General features: G+C 42.3%; 2 protein-coding genes across 5 annotated transcripts in view; both read right to left on the minus strand.

The window, feature by feature from the left end:
* Positions 1-2,157: 2,157 nt before the first annotated feature.
* serpina10b (serpin peptidase inhibitor, clade A (alpha-1 antiproteinase, antitrypsin), member 10b) lies at positions 2,158-6,839 on the minus strand. 2 transcript variants are annotated; one of them, XM_079385358.1, is made up of 5 exons: positions 6,795-6,839; positions 5,934-6,555; positions 5,139-5,412; positions 2,983-3,130; positions 2,158-2,522 (listed from the first exon to the last, which is right to left on the minus strand). In XM_079385358.1, the coding sequence occupies exons 2-5, from the start codon at positions 6,523-6,525 to the stop codon at positions 2,331-2,333; spliced, it is 1,206 nt and encodes a 401-aa protein (XP_079241484.1). In that variant the 5' UTR covers positions 6,526-6,555; positions 6,795-6,839; the 3' UTR covers positions 2,158-2,330. The 2 variants fall into 2 exon arrangements, with proteins under 2 accessions (XP_079241484.1, XP_079241485.1); XM_079385359.1 differs by lacking the exon at positions 6,795-6,839 and adding an exon at positions 6,639-6,755.
* A 1,027-nt stretch (positions 6,840-7,866) lies between these two features.
* Positions 7,867-21,881, minus strand: part of atxn3 (ataxin 3) — a 53,562-nt gene continuing 39,547 nt past the window's right edge. The window contains exons 4-11 of one of the 3 annotated variants that reach the window (XM_079385361.1): positions 13,753-13,838; positions 13,604-13,670; positions 13,433-13,520; positions 13,231-13,351; positions 12,017-12,180; positions 10,096-10,222; positions 8,718-8,758; positions 7,867-8,603 (exon numbers count right to left, since the gene is read on the minus strand). In XM_079385361.1, the coding sequence (XP_079241487.1) occupies positions 8,566-8,603; positions 8,718-8,758; positions 10,096-10,222; positions 12,017-12,180; positions 13,231-13,351; positions 13,433-13,520; positions 13,604-13,670; positions 13,753-13,838 (732 nt within the window). In that variant the 3' untranslated portion in view covers positions 7,867-8,565. Of the gene's footprint in view, positions 8,624-8,717; positions 8,759-10,095; positions 10,223-12,016; positions 12,181-13,230; positions 13,352-13,432; positions 13,521-13,603; positions 13,671-13,752; positions 13,839-21,881 lie in introns of all 3 variants that reach the window. The other 2 variants (XM_079385360.1, XM_079385362.1) reach the window with 2 other exon arrangements.

Raw genomic sequence — 21,881 nt, forward strand, 5'->3', positions numbered from 1 at the left:
CTGTGGTAAATGCATGGTTAATTATGGGATAAGGAATATCTTTAACAGCAATGGGTGAAAGAACAGCGCAGATTGTTATCCTGAATCCTTATTGGGATTACATTTTTCCATATTTAAATCTATTACATTCACCGTTTTCTATCTAAAATATAAGCGGAAAGTGTTCATGAAAGACTGAATATTATTCGTCATCCTGTAATAAGTCGACTGTGATTGGTCCCTCTGAAGAGCGATGAGAAAAGTAACACCAGACAGTAAAATAAAAATACACCGAGATGGAATCTGCAGTGATTAACCTACACTAATGCTACACTACACATGCTCAGGCTTTATAGTGTTTTATTTTATTATTATATAGCAATTCAAGTGACTGTGTTCCAAAAACAACAATCTCACTTTGATAAGTTCCTACTTTAGCTGCAATACAGGCTTCAAATCTGACTAAAATATGACTGTTCAGACTGAAGTCTCATTGCAAAGCATTGCAGCTGTATCTGATTTAGGACCACATGTGTAATCAGATCAGATTGCAAAAGATAAGACTACATGTGGTTTGTGCTGAACACACAAAAACTCAGAGTTATTGTCACTTCAGGGCCACTTGTGCGGGCCGCTCCAGAGTCCGGTCTCTGCTGCTTTACTCTCGGCGTTACTCTTGGTTCATGCAGTCGCTCGCCCATGAAACACATTTATGAAGCTCCTAACTATATTAATGCCAGCTCTGAAATCAGCAGATTGTTGGGGACTTTTGAAAGCACTTTCACTCTCCAATCACATCACTTATAGTTGACTGAAAGATCTAGTAGGGATGACCGATTGCAAAGGTGGCATCCTATCACAGTGCCAAGCTCTTCACAATTACCCCTTTTTTCCCCACAGTTGTTAAAATATAAATGCAGACTGCATGGCCAGTGATTGATTTTTTTACACCTGTGGCAATGGGTCTGATTGAAACACCTGAATTCAATAAACAGCTGTGTTTCAGTACTTTTGTTCATAGTGTACAGTTGAGGTCAAAAGTTTGCATCCCCCTTTCAGAATCTGCAAAATGTTATTTTACTAAGAAAGATCAGACAAAATGCATGTTATTGTTTATTTAGTACTGACCTGAATAAGATATTTCACGTAAAATATTTTTGCATATAGTCCACAAGAGAAAATAGTAGTTGAAAATGAGCCCGTTCAAAAGTTTACATCCCCTTGGTTCTTAATACTGTGTTGTTAGCTGAATGATCCACAGCTGTGTTGTTGTTCAGTGATAGTTGTTCATGAGTCCCTTGTTTGGCCTGAACAGTTCAACTACCTGCTGTTCTTTAGAAAAATCCTTCAGCTCCCACAAATTCTTTGATTTTCCAGCATTTTTGTGTATTTGAACCCTTTCCAACATTGACTGTATGATTTAGAGATCCATCTTTCCACACTGAGGACAACTGAGAGACTCATATGCAGCTATTACTCAGTGATGCTCCAGAAGGAAAAACCATGCATTAAGAGCCGGGGGGGGGGGGGGGGATATCTTCTGTAGCTTCTGAAGGGCAGTACTAAACGAAAAAATACAATATTTAGGCAAAATAAGAAAAATGTACACATCTTCATTCTGTTCAAAAGTTTTCAACCCCCAGCTCTTCAGGTCAGTACTAAACAAACAATAACATGCATTTTGTATGATCCCTCTTATTTTGGTAAAATAGTAAACATTTTGCAGATTCTGAGAGGGGGATGCAAACTTTTGACCTCAACTGTATATATGATTGAAAACCACATTTGGAAGTGGCTCAGAATGGATGCACAAAATTAAGTGTGTGTATATGAGGATATTACCACTGACAGGATGATTGATAGGTTGGTTTATGGCGACAGACTGCATGTAACTATTAACTCATTTTATGATGTGGTAGTATGTCCCAAAGCCTCTTTGCTCCTCAATTTCAAACTCAAAAGTATCCACCTTTTTCTTCTTTTTATTGCATAGTGTATACAGGCGGATTGTGAGGCAGCCTGAATGCAGGCCACGTGATTCTGACACAGTGTTGAGTTTGCTGATGACAGCGCTGTTAACGTCTAAACACTAAGAAGATGCTGACTGATTCAGTAGAGGCATGCGAGCCCTTCTCACCTGTGACCGTCAGCGGAAATAAAGTAGACAGACTGCAAACATCACTATTTCCTCACTTTATTTCTTACAATACAATGTGCTTATCCACACAGTGTTTACCCAGTGCACAATGTGTGTGTGCCTGGTAATGTTTTCTGTCTGAAGTATCACTCTGTGCTGCTGTGCTGGGTGTTTCTGTGCGTCTCCAGTCAGTGTTTGTGTGCTTCTTCACAGCTCAGTTCTGTGTGGGGTCAATCACTCTGCCCATGAACAACAGGCTAGAAGTAGCTTCATGGTACAGAAAGAAGAAGAAGGGCCTGTTGACGATGAAGGTGGCTGGCAGAGAGTAAGCTGTGATTCCCACTGATGTGGCCGAGGCCGCAGTCGTGCCCTTCTCATCCACCTCGACAACGGCTTTATGCAGCACCTGCACACACACACACACACACACACACACACACCAGATGAGACCTCTGCACAATCTGACTTGGCTGCAGCAGAACAAACTAATGGTTTCGACTGGCCAGAGGAGAACTGGTTTCTCCCAAGGTGTTTTTCTTCATTCTGTCACCGATGGGAGTTTTGGTTCCTCTGGCTTGCTTAGTTGGGGACATTTAATTTCCAGCGATATCGTCAACTTGATCGCACAGATACTATTAGAACTGAACTGAGCTGCATGATGACATCACTGAATTCAACGATGAACTGCCTTTAACTGAAAATTGAGTGTTTACTATCTTCCTTCTGCATTATTGACGCACTATTTTCTTATTTGATACTGTAAAGCTGCTTTGACTTTAAAAGCACTATATAAATAAAGGTGACCACACACACACACACACACACACACACACACACAGAGCCGTCAGCGGCTGTAATGCAGTCACCTGTGAGACTCTCAGATGCTCGTCTTTGCTCAAACCCGTCAGGTTGGCTGAATGGAGGAAAACGCTGCTGATGCCCAGATGTGGCAGGATCTCATGCAAGTCATACGACTGCTCCATCTTGAACTTGGGCAGATGAACCTCCGTTTTGCTGAGAGACAGTACAACATGTATAAAAGTAAATCATGATGTTTGAACTAGAGGTTAAATAAAGAGTTCCACCAAATATGAGCTTTCATTTATTCTCCCATAGGTCTTTCCTGATAACAGAAACAGCTCATAGTGTGATGTTTGAGTCTTGCACCACCGTCTAATGATGCTTTGACTCTTTGAGATGACCTTATCTCATCAGTTTCATTCACAGATATGATACTGATGTGGTGAAAATGGTCTTTGTTTTGTGTTTATCAGGGTTTTGGAGGAACGTAAGGGAGAGTAAATGCTGACACACACACTAATAGAGTGCAAAGTAAAAAGAAGCAGCTCTTCAGCCAGAAGCACGCTGTATGATTTCTAACAGTCCTTCATGATTATTGCTTGTCAGACTGTTTGAACATGATCCTCGTCACACTGTGGGATCTCAGTCGTCATCAGTGTGACTGTACGACAGTAAAAGCATGTATGCAAGAAGACTCGTTCTGAGTTTTAAGTGTTTCCATGTCGCGTCCAATGATGGCGAGCCACATCCACACGCAGAACTGAAATGGTGGCTAGCAAATGAAAACAATCTCTAGTGTTCATTTTAATCATGGCATAACGAAGACGATGTGTGTGGAGCAAATATTTTGTTGTCGTTGCACTAATTGCATCATTAGTTGAATTAGCACATATGTCTGCAAGATGTCTGTTAAAGACTGCTTTATCTAGAAAGCATCTGCTCTGCACAAACATCTGAAAACATCTTTAAGATGTCAGGTTTACATACATTCTAAATCATAAACATCTTAAAGACATTTTCTAAACATCTATTTGCCATCTGATTGGAAAGTTGTATTTGAAATATATTGCAGATGAGCAAACACTCTAAAAATACATCTTGCAGATGTAAATGCAGACATCAAATAGACGGTAAATAGGACATAAAATTAGTGAACAAAAGGGGCTTTCGTACCATGTAGTTCTAGGACCTAGCCAGCAGGGTGGCTCTTAGAGAACCAATTTCTCTCTCGGGCCGTTTTCTTGCTTTCATTCGCACCGGCAGCAGGAAATCTCAAGCGACCGACAACGATGTCTTTATTCACGGCATTTACAAACATCAACAACCAGTGAATGGAGAACGCTGAGATCGGAGCTGTTGTTGTTGTGTGTCGTGGGTTTCATTGTGATAACGGAGATGGAATGTAAACGCACAGTTTCCGTGATTGAAAGAGTATATCAAAATTTGATTAAATCTCCTATGACAACTTGCAGTGTTACATATCATCGAGGCTGAGAAAAGAACACAATGCCACAGACAACAGGTAAATGCTGTTATCACAGTTTTCATGATCGTAGAGTACATATTATTACACTGCTTTTTAAAAATGCCAGGTAGCCGGTGTTTCGTATGTGTTTGGAGCGTTTCATCAGCGTACATTTACTCCACTGATAGTTCCTATTGACATTATTGTCCAGCGAAACAAGCACTCTTTAGAATAGTCTTTGAGAACTTCTGTTAGCTCTGTATGTTTCTATGGCATCGCTGTCTATGAGTAATTTAGCTGGTAAAGTGGATTTATGTATTGTAGAGTTAACAAAAGTTATCGTGAGCACTGTAATGTTTAAAGCAAATGTCTTAACAAATGTCAGTAAACCAGTAAGATTTTACAATCTTAAATCTGTGAGGTCACTGTGGAAATTCAACTGGAAGACAGAAGACTACAAACGCAGCGCTAAAAAGGGCTACATGAGGTCAATAGGACTGTTTTAGACCCTACTCTGAGGTAGGAGCTAATTTAATTCCCCCAAACGGAGTTCCTAGAACTAAATATGTTCCTAGTTCCTGCGGTGCGAACACGCCAAAAAAGCGGGAACTTCCACAAATAGTTCTAGGAGCTCTGAAAAAGGTTCCTCCGGTGCGAAAGCCCCTAAAGACTCCAGATTTTGGACTAATATCTTTCAGGATTTGCGAATGGAGGCCAGTATCATACAGCGTGCACCGGCTGAAGGCTGCGGCTCACATGCGTCTCATGTTTTTGATCCAGCGGTGGAATCGCTCGGCACTGATCTCGTCGTCGATGGCGGTGTAGTCGGCCGCGGCGTCAGGAAGGACGATGAGCAGCGCCACCCCGCCGCGGTACGACAGACGCAGCACTCGAGCGCGCAGCTCGCTGTCTTCAGCCGTGGAGAATCTGTCCTCCTTCACCATCATGGGAACTTGAACGATGTTGTACTTGTCCACATAGAAGCGACTCATTTCTGTGCTGTTGGGGTCGAAGGGACGATCCCAGTCACCTTGAGAACAAAGAGTTTTACATCAAATCCCAGTTGTTTAAAGCAGTGTTTCCACATGCATAGAAACCAGGGCTGTGTTCTCTCTGGAATCAATTCTGAGCATAGATTTTAACAGCAGATGGCGCTCTATTCTAGTTTTTATCCGCACACTCAAATGCTGATGAAGAAGAGCGCTGAAGAGCGTTTGTGTGTTCGGCTGAGTCTCTAATCTCACCTCAACTCAGAATGCTTTTATGACGCCAGATTAATGTAAACGCAGCCCACAGTGAACACTCTTCTAATTCGCTTCAACCTTTTTGAATTTTATGAATGATTATTTTAGGTTCAAGTGTGTGTAAGGATTTGGAAGCAAGCAGAGTACAGCTGTTTCTAAAGCATGCAGCCCCATCTGCTGTCCACAACTAAGCTCAGAATCGACTCGAGAAAGAATCGCCATGCATTCGGAAAATCTCAAAACCGATGCAGTCATTTCTCGATTCGCGATGCATCGACTTATTTTCCCAGGCCTAATAGAAACTCACCCTGAAAGAAAATGGTGTTGAGGAGCATCATGTGTGTCAGCGGCTCGATGCTCGTCACCATTTCGTTCACTTTGCCGCCAGTCTTTCTGCTCACATACTCGTTGATGGTTCTCTTGCTGAGCTCTGTCTTACTGAAATCCACATTGTTCACATCGGCACCGAAGAACGTCTTGATCTGATCGCTGAAGGCTCTCTCGACGTTAAAGCGCTCGTCTACGAAGAGTGCCGTGCCCTGCTCCATGTGCAGTTTTCCGTCCTGCGAGATGTTCTTCTGTAGCTGCTCAAAGAGCCTCGGGATGAGCGTTGCGTCTCCAGTCCTGTCTAGAGAGTCCAGATTCAGTCCCTTCATCATCTGACTGCGCGTCGAGCCCTTGGCGGCCAGTAAGAGCGTGGCGAAAGATGTGGAAATGCTCAGCGGCGAGAAGATGATGTTTTTGTCGTGATAACTTGATATCTTGCGATAGAGGTTCATGGCAAAGTCAATATTTTTGAAGGCCAGATCCGTGACATCAGGAGTTTTGGTCTCTTGACTTTTAAGAACGCACAGAAAACCAGAGGAATAAATGAGGGTAAACAGCACCCTTAACTCCATTTCCTAATCGTTTTTCAAAAATACTTTGACCTGAAGATACAAAAAAACAACAGCTTATATTGAGTTTGAATTATTCTAGAGAAACATTGCTTCATATTAAGAAACACAAGGACCTGCAATTCATCACTCTTCCCTCTGTTCTTTACTGAAGGATTTCCATAAGTACCAACAGCAACAAACATGGTGGCAAAACACTGAACAATAAAATGAGCCCTAACATCTGAAAATGTAAACTATAAACACACACATAAAGTAACATGCATACTCACTGACAGGCTGCAGTGGAAGATCTTTTCCCGTCTGTTGTGTTCTGACTGTTTGCAGAGACAAAGTTCAGTGTGCATTAGAGATTATCTATTAACAATGAAACAATTTGAGACCTGCCTGAAACAGAACAGTGATGGCAGATCACCAGGTTAATCGCACTTGATTGAGTTTCAGTTTTGATGAAATCTTAAGTACTTTATTGAAAGAATGATTGTGGATCAAGATTAGGATGAGTTTGTTTCTTCATGGGAACAGAAATGTTGGAGAAATGTATCACTCCATCACTTGCTCACCAATGGATCAGGTTTGAATTTAAAAGGTCTCAATAATGTACAGTATTTGTTTCTTACAAACGCAGCGTTTGTCTTCTCCAGATGTTAACTGATGGACTGGAGTGGTGTGGATTATTGTGATGTTTTTATCAGCTGGACTCTCATTCTGACGGCACCCATTCACTGCAGAGGGATCCATTACTGAGCATTTTCAGCAAATTAGTTCATTACAGTTATCTACAGGTCATCAACTTAATAGAACAGTTCAGCCAAAAATGATTCCGTTATCATTTACTCGCCCTCAATTTTACATAGTCAGGACAAATCACAGAGAAAAGAAAATGTTTGACTTTGTACATTGTGTATTCTTTTTTCTTTAAATATTTTTTTGTATATTGTTATTTCATATTTACTTATCCTATTTTTATTCTTTTTATTATCTGTGTCTTGTCACGGTCATTCAGTTTGTACTGTGGAAGCTTCTGTCACTAAAACAAATTCCACATATGTGTAAACATACCTGGCAATAAAGCTCTTTCTGATTCTTTCAGTTGGATATGATTTTAATGTGGGAATGTTTCATAGTTTTGACTGGTTTCTGGGAGTATAATTTTGACAGTACATCTCTCCGTCATGTTTACTTGTACACTGCCGCATCTGTATGACGGCATTCAGACATATTCATTCTTCTTCTTTCCATCGTGAATGAAACTCCAGCGCTAAATGCTGAAGGAACATCTGATGTCTTCAAGAGACTCACAGAATCAGAATATTCCACAGAGAAGAAACAAACAACATCCACTCAGGGGAAAAATAAATGTTTTTATTTAAGAAACAATAAGTGTATATAGGAGTGCAAGAATAACCAGTCACTTAAAAACTATTGCTGAATGTGAAACGAGTTCAGAAACGCTGCTGTGCCACCAAAAGTATGAAATTATAGAAAAGAATGTGAAAACCAAAATCACAACATAGATCCAAAAGAGCTGCTGCCTGCCAACAAATGAGGGACGACTGATGAACAACTAAAGCAAGTGAAGGTCTGAATCTGTACGATGACTGAACTCCACATCAGCATCTGCCCTCACTGTGCCATCTACCTAGGGCGCGTCACACGCCGCTCACCAGTGATCAGCAGAAGTTCTTCACTACAGTCCACAGAGAAGAAGAGCAGAGAGATCCAGTAACCCCAGTGAAGCCCAATGGTCCCAGAATACAGGAGTATTCGCTGTAGCGCTGACAGCTCCCTCCTCACGCCGTAGTCTCGCTCGTGAGTTCGTCTGAGCCGCGGTCTGAGGAAGAGGAATGAACCGGGGAAACGCTTCCCTTTCACCTCGTTCAACTCAAAGAGGAGAAGCGAAGCTAAACGAATGTCCCTTTATTACACAGCAGGACCCGATCGGTCCAGGGCAGTTCTGAGAGGAGATGTGAGTCCTATCATTCCCAAAGAGAGGTCGGGTCGAGGGCATTCAGGGCGTCTGTCACCGGCGCTGATGGACCGTCACTGGTTGGGTTTGGTCCCGCTGTCCTTCCCTCCATCTGCAAAACAACATCATCTGCTGAGCAGCGCAGATCCCAGACAGATTCATAAAGCACTTCTCCACAGCAGTCGTCTGTAATCAGGATGATGATGACAGACAGAATCTCTCTTACCGGCGGAGCTCCTGTCGTGAGCGGCGGACTGAGCTTGCTGCCTGTGAGGAGATCAGACCGTCATCATTACTCAGAATACAGTAACGCTCTGGCACTAATTACTTTTCCTGATAATGCAGTAATGCAATGTGCTACACTTTAAATTGATGTCATTTGATTACAGTTCCTAATGTCAATAAATTTACGTTACTTAAGTTACAAATGTAAAACATGTAAATATCATGTTTTGTGCATCAGTATCCCCTTTAATAAATCAGAACGCGAGCTAAAATGCAGACGAGTCCTACAACATTTAGATGCAATGAAAGGTTTCCTATCATATTTCAAAATGTTGCAATCAATTTCACATATTTTAGTCTGGCATTATAGATTGGGAAAAGTTCAACTATTAAATGTGTACAAGTTTGTCACAGTAACACTAATATAAGTTTAAAAAAATGACTCATCAGAATCCGCTGGATTAAGCCACGTCGCATCGCATTCTTCTTCTCAGGTAAATACAAGGCATAATTCCTCACAGCGCTTCTTGTTCCAAAAAAACGAAAAGCAGCCAAGATGAACTTAATGAATCTTAATGCTTCGTTTACGGAGGTGATGTGGGAGTTTACATGTTCACGCGTCTCAAGCCTGGTTTCGCGTGGATGATTATCTTATAGAGCAAGATGCGCATGGGCGTGACCACATTATAGGTGAGCTAAGACGGGAAAGACTGTACCTCACGTTGCTTTTAAACAAATTACTTTATAAGAGAATTTTTGTTTTGAACATTACTTCATTTAAAAGTAGACACTTCAAGCTTTCTTTAGATATAATTCTCATTTCTGTGTGTCAAGTATTCGCTGAGTTTTTGTTCATTTTAGTGATGCATTTCCGAAAGATATTCGCAGAGACTGAGAATGCAGAAAGCGCATCCTATTTGTTTTCTTTATTTTACAAAAGCACAATATTTTGTTGGTATTGTGAGTGTACACAAATAAAATAACTTTTACAGTTTCAAATGATGTAGTACTCTTATCTGCATGATCAAAAATTACAAAACATATGTTTATTCTTTTTGCTGTTATCAGGAAAAAAATGCAAGTGATCGTTCAAGTTGCTGTTTTGAAAATTAAGTAATTCTTCAGTCAATATTAAATTACTGAAAGAACTGAGTTTCACTTTGCAGTGTATTTTTTAGGTTTGAAAAGTAAACATGAAAGTAACTTGAATGGAATTAGTAATCTGATTACTTTTTTAAAAGCAATGATCAGTAATGTAATCAAATTACAAGTTAAAAGAATTAATTAGTAATTTGCAGTCGATTACTTTTTTTGAGTAACTTGCCCAACACTGCTCAGCACTGACTGATCACACACCATCACAAACACACAGCGCTCACCTGTCGAAGTAAGCCTGTCTCCTCCTGCGCAGCTCTTCCGCTGTCAGTGCCTCCTTCTCGCTGCTTCCCGATTCGTGAGACGAGCCGGCCGTCACAGTGGCGCTGGGGCTTCTATGATCACTGCCACCTACAGCCGTTAAAGAGCGAAAGAACAGCAGATCAGAAAACGGCTCTATTCTGACCTGAAGCACGGGAGAGGATTGTGAGCTTTAGATCTGCACTGTTTCTAGTGGTGTGAACGAATAAGTGTTTTTCAACACATCTCACGAAAACACAAAACACTAAACTAGATATTCTGAGATTTTAATGAAGGGGTCATTCCGTGTAAACTCAACACAGCCACACCGAGGAGCACAAGCCTGAGCCCACCGCTTACGGAAAGCACACGCCCGCCACGCCCAGCGAGCCATCGCGAGAAAGAGTAACAGAGCCGAGGGATGCCCCGGAGCCAGAGCCTGACATGTCAGACCAGGTGCGAGAGCCGGCAACTGTGCACGCTACGGGGGATGAGACAGTGGAGAGCGAGGGCACGGAGGAGATACTTAAAATACTTTTTTTCTGATGTACCCAGTCTTCCATCAACATCTGCCTGTCTTGTTACGGCCATGGAGGCCATTTATGAGCTCCCTGTCTGTCCTGAACTGTCAGCCTGTCATGAATTACCTGTCAGTCCCGTCATGACCCACACACCATCTTTAACCCCCTGAACATCCTGAACTCCCGAACATGCCTCCCTTTCCCACCACCTCGGCTCCAGTCCTCACCATCGCCTCCGCTGTCTCCTGGCAGCCCCTCTGCTCACCCTAAGCCCACCATCTGTGTGGTGGGATCACCGTGGGTCTGCCAGTCACCATCGGCATTGTGGCTGGAGGATCCCTTGTCTCCGCCTCCAGCCTCTGAGTCCTGGACTATGCATCTGCCCATCGACCCAGCCGTTCCACCATGGCTCCTAGCTTCTTCCTCTCTGCTGTGGCCCATCAGTCCACCAGCTCCACCGGGCTCCCTTGGTCAGTCGTCGACCATTCGCCACCTAGGGACTCCACTCCTCCGGCTACACCTCGTCCCTCCAAATCTGTCAGGCTCCTCCTTCCCTCCGGCTCCACCACAGCCTTACAGATCCCCGCATCCGCCTCGGTCACTGGAGCCATCTGCTCTGCCTTGGCCCTCTGGAACCTCCTCGTCACCCTGGCTCATCGGCTCTCCGTCTCCGCCTCAGGCTCCACTGACTGACTGCTCCGCCGTCGTCGGTCGGCCCCCTGGAGTCGGCTTCACCGTGGGTTGCCTTCATGGCTGCGGCTTGGGTCCCTCCTGTTTCCTCCATGGCTCCTCCCTCTGTTGTCACCATCCTGCCCCCTGTTCGTCGTCCTCCACCAGAATTTTCTGCCTGCGTTCCTACCAGCCCTGTGCCGTCCCCTGTCACCATCCGTTTGCCCTTCTCCTAAGTCCCCTCCATCCCTTCTTTTGTCTCTGCGGCGCGAGGTCACGCCTTCCGAGAGGGGGGACGAACTGTGGTGTTTTGTAATGTTTTTTTCTCTCATGTTCTCCGTGACCTAGTTTTCCCTCATGTTTGATTGTGTCATTACATTCAGGTGTGCCTCTTCATTTGCTTTAGTATTTAAAGTGTAGTCTGTCCTGTGCTCTGTCGTCCAGTATTGTGAATGTTGCCCCTACATGTGTCTCCTGCCTGCCTTCTGTGAATTACCCTTCTGTGGATTTATTAAAGAATATTTGACTTTATCTTCATCTTTGTGCATGTTTTATAAACCACATTACGTGACAATAATAAAATAAAAATAATAATACTAAATAAAAAAAATATGAATATAATAAAAATTCAAAAATGCAATTAGATGTGTTTCCCCAGAGTCTTCTGTCTATTTTTGTAATGAAAGAATGCACACACCTGACGTGTGTTTCTCACCCTGCATGCTGAGCTGAATGGCTCTGCGTAGGTCGGCCTCCTCGTCCTCCACCTCCATGTCCTGTCTGCTGAGAGCCAGAGCCTTCCTCAGCTCCTCCTCATCCTCATCCAGCAGCACTTCATCTGCGGTGTGTCCGGGGTCTGATGCCTGCTGCACTGACATCCTGATCAATGGCACATGCTCAAACCCATCAGTGACAGCCGGACGTGAGCGGGGCTGTGTGTGCATCACATGCTTCTCTTCCTCTGTGTCATGCATTGAAATCATTTGATGCACACACAGCCGTGGATTACTGCTCACATATTCAACCCTCCTACTGTGCTGAAATTATGTATACTACATTTGTGTTGTGGGTCACATTGACATTTCCATGCAATTTTCCAAAAAACAACACTACGAAAAACACAAAAGTCATGTTTTTACATAAAACCCCTATTGTTGCTTGTCAGAGACTAAAATATAAAATATGAAAAATTATGAACTGCTATTTTGTTAAAATGATCTGCACAGCCACAAATTAAAAACTTTATGACTACTGAGGTGCAAATGACTACATATAGAGTATAAATCATATCTAACATTTGTAATTGGTGTAAATAGTACTTACTGCTATTTGTAGTTTGTGTAAATAACCTCTACATTTTCTTATGTCTGCTTCTCAAACCCTTGTGAAGGGAAAATGGGTTTATCACACTTATTTTAAACATCTGCAACAGACTAGTGACTCAGATCTGAAAACGTCCTTTCACAGACTTTTTGACAGTGAAACTCAAAACAGCGAATTCTCCATTTACTGTACGAGTCTTCCAATTCAAGTAAACTTTGAGTGTTAAGTTTAATGAGTTCTCATTCATTTCATATTTTAATGTTTTACAAGCTACAATAAACTCTTAGCTGTTTTTTTAAAGTGTTGATTTCTGGTGAATTGTATGGAAAATGATGGGGCTCAATTTGACCTCTAACATCATCATAGTCACCAAAATTTGTTCAGCCTTTCAAACATATATCTGTTGCAACTCTGCATGCACATTCATGAGCAAGAAGAAATAAATACTTTAACGAGTGTTTCAAGCTGTTTACAATTTGAACTGCTAATTATTTTTGTCCCTCTTTTGTAAAGGTAACTGAATGTGGGTCATACTGACCCACCACACAAGAGGAGGGTGAAGATTCTTGTCTTGTTCTGTATGTTGTGTGATGATGGTCAGTGCACCTCTGGGCCTCGTCCTCTCCGATCAGCTTGGGCCGCTGCTGCTGCTCAACTCGCATGATCCGCAAAATCTGATCGGCTTCACACTCCGGCAGGCTTCCCCGGATCACAAATATGGAATAACCTGCAGAGACGTTCAGCTGAGCTCAATTTCCAGCATCATCACTGCGAAATTCATGTGGATACACCATGAAAAGTGTTTTACCTTCCTGCTGTAGCTGCGCTAAGAAAAGAGCCAAGTAAGTGTCTGATATGAGCTCCGGTCCGGTCAGCAGAGAGTTTAGATTAAACCACTAGATGAAGAGGGAGAAACAGTTCATAAACTCGAACATCATCTCACACCGACTCAGACTAATACTGTGGGTAAAACATGTACCTGTTGTCCCAGCTTACGCACCGTAAACCAGTGCTCCTTATAGTTACATATAAAGGCCTTCTCATGTCTGAAAGCAAACATGAAGAGAATGAACGGTCACACAATCATTGGATAACAGGACTAAAGATAAATCTCTCAAAAAGACTCACATGGGATCGATCTGTAACTGCTGGTACTCTCTGCTGTTGAAGAGAACGATCTCTAAACCCCAAACCCCTAGAGCATTACTGATCACCTGCAAAACACAGCACATCCAATCAAAACACCATCAAAACACAGCGCATCCGCTCAAAACACCATCAAAACACAGCGCATCCAATCAAAACACCATCAAAACAAAGCACATCCATTCAAAACACCATCAAAACACAGCGCATCCAATCAAAACACCATCAAAACAAAGCACATCCATTCAAAACACCATCAAAACACAGCACATCCAATCAAAACACCATCAAAACACAGCACATCCGCTCGAAACACCATCAAAACACAGCGCATCCACTCAAAACACCATCAAAACACAGCACATCCACTCAAAACACCAACAAAACACAGTACATCCACTCAAAACACCATCAAAACACAGCGCATCCATTCAAAACACCATCAAAACACAGCACATCCACTCAAAACACCATCAAAACACAGCGCATCCATTCAAAACACCATCAAAACACAGCACATCCACTCAAAACACCATCAAAACACAGCACATCCAACTCAAAACACCATCAAAACACAGCACATCCACTCAAAACACCAACAAAACACAGCGCATCCAATCAAAACACCATCAAAACACAGCGCATCCGCTCAAAACACCATCAAAACACAGCACATCCATTCAAAACACCATCAAAATACAGCACATCCACTCAAAACACCATCAAAACACAGCACATCCACTCAAAACACCATCAAAACACAGCACATCCACTCAAAACACCATCAAAACACACTACATCCATTCAAAACACCATCAAAACACAGCACATCCAATCAAAACACCATCAAAACACAGTGCATCCATTCAAAACACCATCAAAACACAGCACATCCACTCAAAACACCATCAAAACACAGTGCATCCATTCAAAACACCATCAAAACACACCATCAAAACACAGCACATCCATTCAAAACACCATCAAAACACAGCACATCCAATCAAAACACCATCAAAACACAGTGCATCCATTCAAAACACCATCAAAACACACCATCAAAACACTGTACATCCATTCAAAACACCATCAAAACACAGCACATCCAATCAAAACACAGTGCATCCATTCAAAACACCATCAAAACACACCATCAAAACACTGTACATCCATTCAAAACACCATCAAAACACAGCACATCCAATCAAAACACCATCAAAACACACCATCAAAACACAGCACATCCACTCAAAACACCATCAAAACACAGCACATCCACTCAAAACACCATCAAAACACAGTACATCCATTCAGAACACCATCAAAACACAGCACATCCGCTCAAAACACCATCAAAACACAGCACATCCAATCAAAACACCATCAAAACACAGTACATCCATTCAGAACACCATCAAAACACAGCACATCCGCTCAAAACACCATCAAAACACAGCACATCCGCTCAAAACACCATCAAAACACAGCGCATCCAATCAAAACACCATCAAAACACAGTACATCCATTCAGAACACCATCAAAACACAGCACATCCGCTCAAAACACCATCAAAACACAGCACATCCGCTCAAAACACCATCAAAACACAGCACATCCGCTCAAAACACCATCAAAACACAGCACATCCAATCAAAACACCATCAAAACACAGCACATCCACTCAAAACACCATCAAAACAGCACATCCGCTCAAAACACCATCAAAACACAGCACATCCGCTCAAAACACCATCAAAACACAGTACATCCATTCAGAACACCATCAAAACACAGCACATCCGCTCAAAACACCATCAAAACACAGTGCATCCATTCAAAACACCATCAAAACACACCATCAAAACACACCATGAAAACACAGCACATCCAATTAAAACACCATCAAAACACTGCACATCCAATCAAAACACCATCAAAACACAGCACATCCACTCAAAACACCATCAAAACACCGCACATCCGCTCAAAACACCATCAAAACAGCACATCCGCTCAAAACACCATCAAAACAGCACATCCACTCAAAACACCATCAAAACACAGCAAATCCACTCAAAACACCATCAAAACAGAGCACATCCAATCAAAACACCATCAAAACACACCATCAAAACACAGCACATCCACTCAAAACACCATCAAAACACAGCACATCCAATCAAAACACCATCAAAACACAGTGCATCCATTCAAAACACCATCAAAACACACCATCAAAACACAGCACATCCAATCAAAACACCATCAAAACACTGCACATCCAATCAAAACACCATCAAAACACAGCACATCCACTCAAAACACCATCAAAACACAGCACATCCGCTCAAAACACCATCAAAACACAGTGCATCCATTCAAAACACCATCAAAACACACCATCAAAACACAGCACATCCAATCAAAACACCATCAAAACACAGCACATCCGCTCAAAACACCATCAAAACACAGCAAATCCACTCAAAACACCATCAAAACACAGCACATCCAATCAAAACACCATCAAAACACACCATCAAAACACAGCACATCCACTCAAAACACCATCAAAACACAGCACATCCACTCAAAACACCATCAAAACACAGTACATCCATTCAAAACACACCATCAAAACACAGCACATCCACTCAAAAAACCATCAAAACACAGCACATCCACTCAAAACACCATCAAAACACAGCACATCCACTCAAAACACCATCAAAACACAGCGCATCCACTCAAAACACCATCAAAACACAGCGCATCCACTCAAAACACCATCAAAACACAGCGCATCCATTCAAAACACCATCAAAACACACCATCAAAACACAGCACATCCAATCAAAACACCATCAAAACACACCATCAAAACACAGCGCATCCACTCAAAACACCATCAAAACACAGTACATCCATTCAAAACACCAACAAAACACAGCACATCCAGTCAAAACACCATCAAAACACAGTACATCCATTCAAAACACCATCAAAACACAGCGCATCCACTCAAAACACCATCAAAACACAGCGCATCCATTCAAAACACCATCAAAACACACCATCAAAACACAGCACATCCACTCAAAACACCATCAAAACACAGCGCATCCACTCAAAACACCATCAAAACACAGCGCATCCATTCAAAACACCATCAAAACACACCATCAAAACACAGCACATCCAATCAAAACACCATCAAAACACAGCACATCCACTCAAAACACCATCAAAACACAGTACATCCATTCAAAACACCATCAAAACACAGCACATCCGCTCAAAACACCAACAAAACACAGTGCATCCATTCAAAACACCATCAAAACACAGCACATCCGCTCAAAACACAGCACATCCATTCAAAACACCATCAAAACAGCGCATCCATTCAAAACACCATCAAAACACAGTGCATCCATTCAAAACACCATCAAAACACAGCACATCCGCTCAAAACACCATCAAAACACAGCACATCCACTCAAAACACCATCAAAACACAGCACATCCACTCAAAACACCATCAAAACACAGTGCATCCATTCAAAACACCATCAAAACACAGCACATCCGCTCAAAACACCATCAAAACACAGCACATCCGCTCAAAACACCATCAAAACACAGCACATCCGCTCAAAACACCATCAAAACACAGCACATCCGCTCAAAACACCATCAAAACACAGTGCATCCATTCAAAACAACATCAAAACACACCATCAAAACACAGCACATCCAATCAAAACACCATCAAAACACAGTGTATCCATTCAAAACACCATCAAAACACACCATCAAAACACAGCACATCCACTCAAAACACCATCAAAAGAGCGCATCCACTCAAAACACCATCAAAACACAGCGCATACGCTCAAAACACCATCAAAACACAGTACATCCATTCAAAACACAGCACATCCACTCAAAACACCATCAAAACACAGCACATCCGCTCAAAACACCATCAAAACACAGCACATCCGCTCAAAACACCATCAAAACACTGTACATCCATTCAAAACACCATCAAAACAGCGAATCCGCTCAAAACACCATCAAAACAGCACATCCACTCAAAACACCATCAAAAGAGCGCATCCACTCAACACACCATCAAAACACAGCACATCCACTCAAAACACCATCAAAACACAGCACATCCGCTCAAAACACCATCAAAACACTGTACATCCATTCAAAACACCATCAAAACAGCGAATCCGCTCAAAACACCATCAAAACAGCGCATACGCTCAAAACACCATCAAAACACAGTACATCCATTCAAAACACAGCACATCCACTCAAAACACCATCAAAACACAGCACATCCACTCAAAACACCATCAAAACACAGCACATCCGCTCAAAACACCATCAAAACACAGCACATCCACTCAAAACACCATCAAAACACAGCACATCCAATCAAAACACCATCAAAACAGCGCATCCACTCAAAACACCATCAAAACACAGCACATCCGCTCAAAACACCATCAAAACACTGTACATCCACTCAAAACACCATCAAAACAGCGCATCCACTCAAAACACCATCAAAACACAGCACATCCGCTCAAAACACCATCAAAACACTGTACATCCATTCAAAACACCATCAAAACAGCGAATCCGCTCAAAACACCATCAAAACACAGCACATCCACTCAAAACACCATCAAAAGAGCGCATCCACTCAACACACCATCAAAACACAGCACATCCACTCAAAACACCATCAAAACACAGCACATCCGCTCAAAACACCATCAAAACAGCACATCCGCTCAAAACACCATCAAAACACCGTACATCCATTCAAACCACCATCAAAACATAGCGCATCCAATCAAAACACCATCAAAACACAGCGCATCCATTCAAAACACCATCAAAACAGAGCATCCGCTCAAAACACCATCAAAACACAGCACATCCGCTCAAAACACAGCACATCCGCTCAAAACACCATCAAAAGAGCGCATCCGCTCAAAACACCATCAAAACACAGCACATCCGCTCAAAACACCATCAAAAGAGCGCATCCGCTCAAAACACCATCAAAACACAGCACATCCACTCAAAACACCATCAAAACACAGCACATCCGCTCAAAACACCATCAAAAGAGCGCATCCGCTCAAAACACCATCAAAACACAGCACATCCATTCAAAACACCATCAAAACACAGCACATCCACTCAAAACACCATCAAAACACAGCACATCCGCTCAAAACACCATCAAAACAGCACATCCGCTCAAAACACCATCAAAACACTGTACATCCATTCAAAACACCATCAAAACAGCGCATCCGCTCAAAACACCATCAAAATACAGCACATCCGCTCAAAACACCATCAAAACACTGTACATCCATTCAAAACACCATCAAAACAGCGCATCCACTCAAAACACCATCAAAACACAGCACATCCACTCAAAACACCATCAAAAGAGCGCATCCACTCAAAACACCATCAAAAGAGCGCATCCACTCAAAACACCATCAAAACACAGCGCATCCACTCAACACACCATCAAAAGAGCGCATCCACTCAAAACACCATCAAAACACTGTACATCCATTCAAAACACCATCAAAACAGCGCATCCACTCAACACACCATCAAAACACAGTACATCCACTCAAAACACCATCAAAAGAGCGCATCCACTCAAAACACCATCAAAAGAGCGCATCCACTCAAAACACCATCAAAACACAGCGCATCCACTCAACACACCATCAAAAGAGCGCATCCACTCAAAACACCATCAAAACACTGTACATCCATTCAAAACACCATCAAAACACTGTACATCCATTCAAAACACCATCAAAACAGCGCATCCACTCAACACACCATCAAAACACAGTACATCCATTCAAAACACCATCAAAACACAGCACATCCACTCAACACACCATCAAAACACAGCACATCCACTCAAAACACCATCAAAAGAGCGCATCCACTCAACACACCATCAAAACACAGCGCATCCACTCAACACACCATCAAAAGAGCGCATCCACTCAAAACACCATCAAAACACAGCACACTCAAAACACCATCAAAACACAGTACATCCAATCAAAACACCATCAAAACACAGCGCATCCGCTCAAAACACCATCAAAACACAGCACATCCACTCAAAACACCATCAAAACACAGCACATCCACTCAAAACACCATCAAAACAGCACATCCGCTCAAAACACCATCAAAACAGCACATCCACTCAAAACACCATCAAAACACAGCACATCCACTCAAAACACCATCAAAACACAGCACATCCGCTCAAAACACCATCAAAACACAGCACATCCACTCAAAACACCATCAAAACACAGCACATCCACTCAAAACACCATCAAAACACAGCACATCCACTCAAAACACCATCAAAACAGCGCATCCGCTCAAAACACCATCAAAACAGCACATCCGCTCAAAACACCATCAAAACACAGCACATCCGCTCAAAACACCATCAAAACACAGCACATCCGCTCAAAACACCATCAAAACACAGCATATCCACTCAAAACACCATCAAAACACAGTACATCCATTCAAAACACCATCAAAACACAGCACATCCAATCAAAACACCATCAAAACACAGTGCATCCATTCAAAACACCATCAAAACACACCATCAAAACACTGTACATCCATTCAAAACACCATCAAAACACAGCACATCCAATCAAAACACCATCAAAACACACCATCAAAACACAGCACATCCACTCAAAACACCATCAAAACACAGCACATCCACTCAAAACACCATCAAAACACAGTACATCCATTCAGAACACCATCAAAACACAGCACATCCGCTCAAAACACCATCAAAACACAGCACATCCAATCAAAACACCATCAAAACACAGTACATCCATTCAGAACACCATCAAAACACAGCACATCCGCTCAAAACACCATCAAAACACAGCACATCCGCTCAAAACACCATCAAAACACAGCGCATCCAATCAAAACACCATCACAACACAGTACATCCATTCAGAACACCATCAAAACACAGCACATCCGCTCAAAACACCATCAAAACACAGCACATCCGCTCAAAACACCATCAAAACACAGCACATCCGCTCAAAACACCATCAAAACACAGCACATCCAATCAAAACACCATCAAAACACAGCACATCCACTCAAAACACCATCAAAACAGCACATCCGCTCAAAACACCATCAAAACACAGCACATCCGCTCAAAACAGCATCAAAACACAGTACATCCATTCAGAACACCATCAAAACACAGCACATCCGCTCAAAACACCATCAAAACACAGTGCATCCATTCAAAACACCATCAAAACACACCATCAAAACACACCATGAAAACACAGCACATCCAATTAAAACACCATCAAAACACTGCACATCCAATCAAAACACCATCAAAACACAGCACATCCACTCAAAACACCATCAAAACACCGCACATCCGCTCAAAACACCATCAAAACAGCACATCCGCTCAAAACACCATCAAAACAGCACATCCACTCAAAACAGCATCAAAACACAGCAAATCCACTCAAAACACCATCAAAACACAGCACATCCAATCAAAACACCATCAAAACACACCATCAAAACACAGCACATCCACTCAAAACACCATCAAAACACAGCACATCCAATCAAAACACCATCAAAACACAGTGCATCCATTCAAAACACCATCAAAACACACCATCAAAACACAGCACATCCAATCAAAACACCATCAAAACACTGCACATCCAATCAAAACACCATCAAAACACAGCACATCCACTCAAAACACCATCAAAACACTGCACATCCAATCAAAACACCATCAAAACACAGCACATCCGCTCAAAACACCATCAAAACACAGTGCATCCATTCAAAACACCATCAAAACACACCATCAAAACACAGCACATCCAATCAAAACACCATCAAAACACAGCACATCCGCTCAAAACACCATCAAAACACAGCAAATCCACTCAAAACACCATCAAAACACAGCACATCCAATCAAAACACCATC

The sequence above is a fragment of the Barbus barbus genome, assembly GCF_936440315.1.
Source record: "Barbus barbus genome assembly, chromosome: 30".
Taxonomy (NCBI): Eukaryota; Metazoa; Chordata; class Actinopteri; order Cypriniformes; family Cyprinidae; genus Barbus; species Barbus barbus.

Excerpts from the sequence above, each read along its gene's own strand:
- serpina10b (XM_079385358.1), bottom strand. The coding sequence starts at position 6,525 with ATGGAGTTAAGGGTGCTGTTTACCCTCATTTATTCCTCTGGTTTTCTG. Across the intron at positions 5,413-5,933 it reads CAACACCATTTTCTTTCAGG|GTGACTGGGATCGTCCCTTC; the intron begins GTGAGTTTCTAT and ends TTTGTTCTCAAG. Across the intron at positions 2,523-2,982 it reads AGCATCTGAGAGTCTCACAG|GTGCTGCATAAAGCCGTTGT; the intron begins GTGACTGCATTA and ends GTGTGTGTGCAG.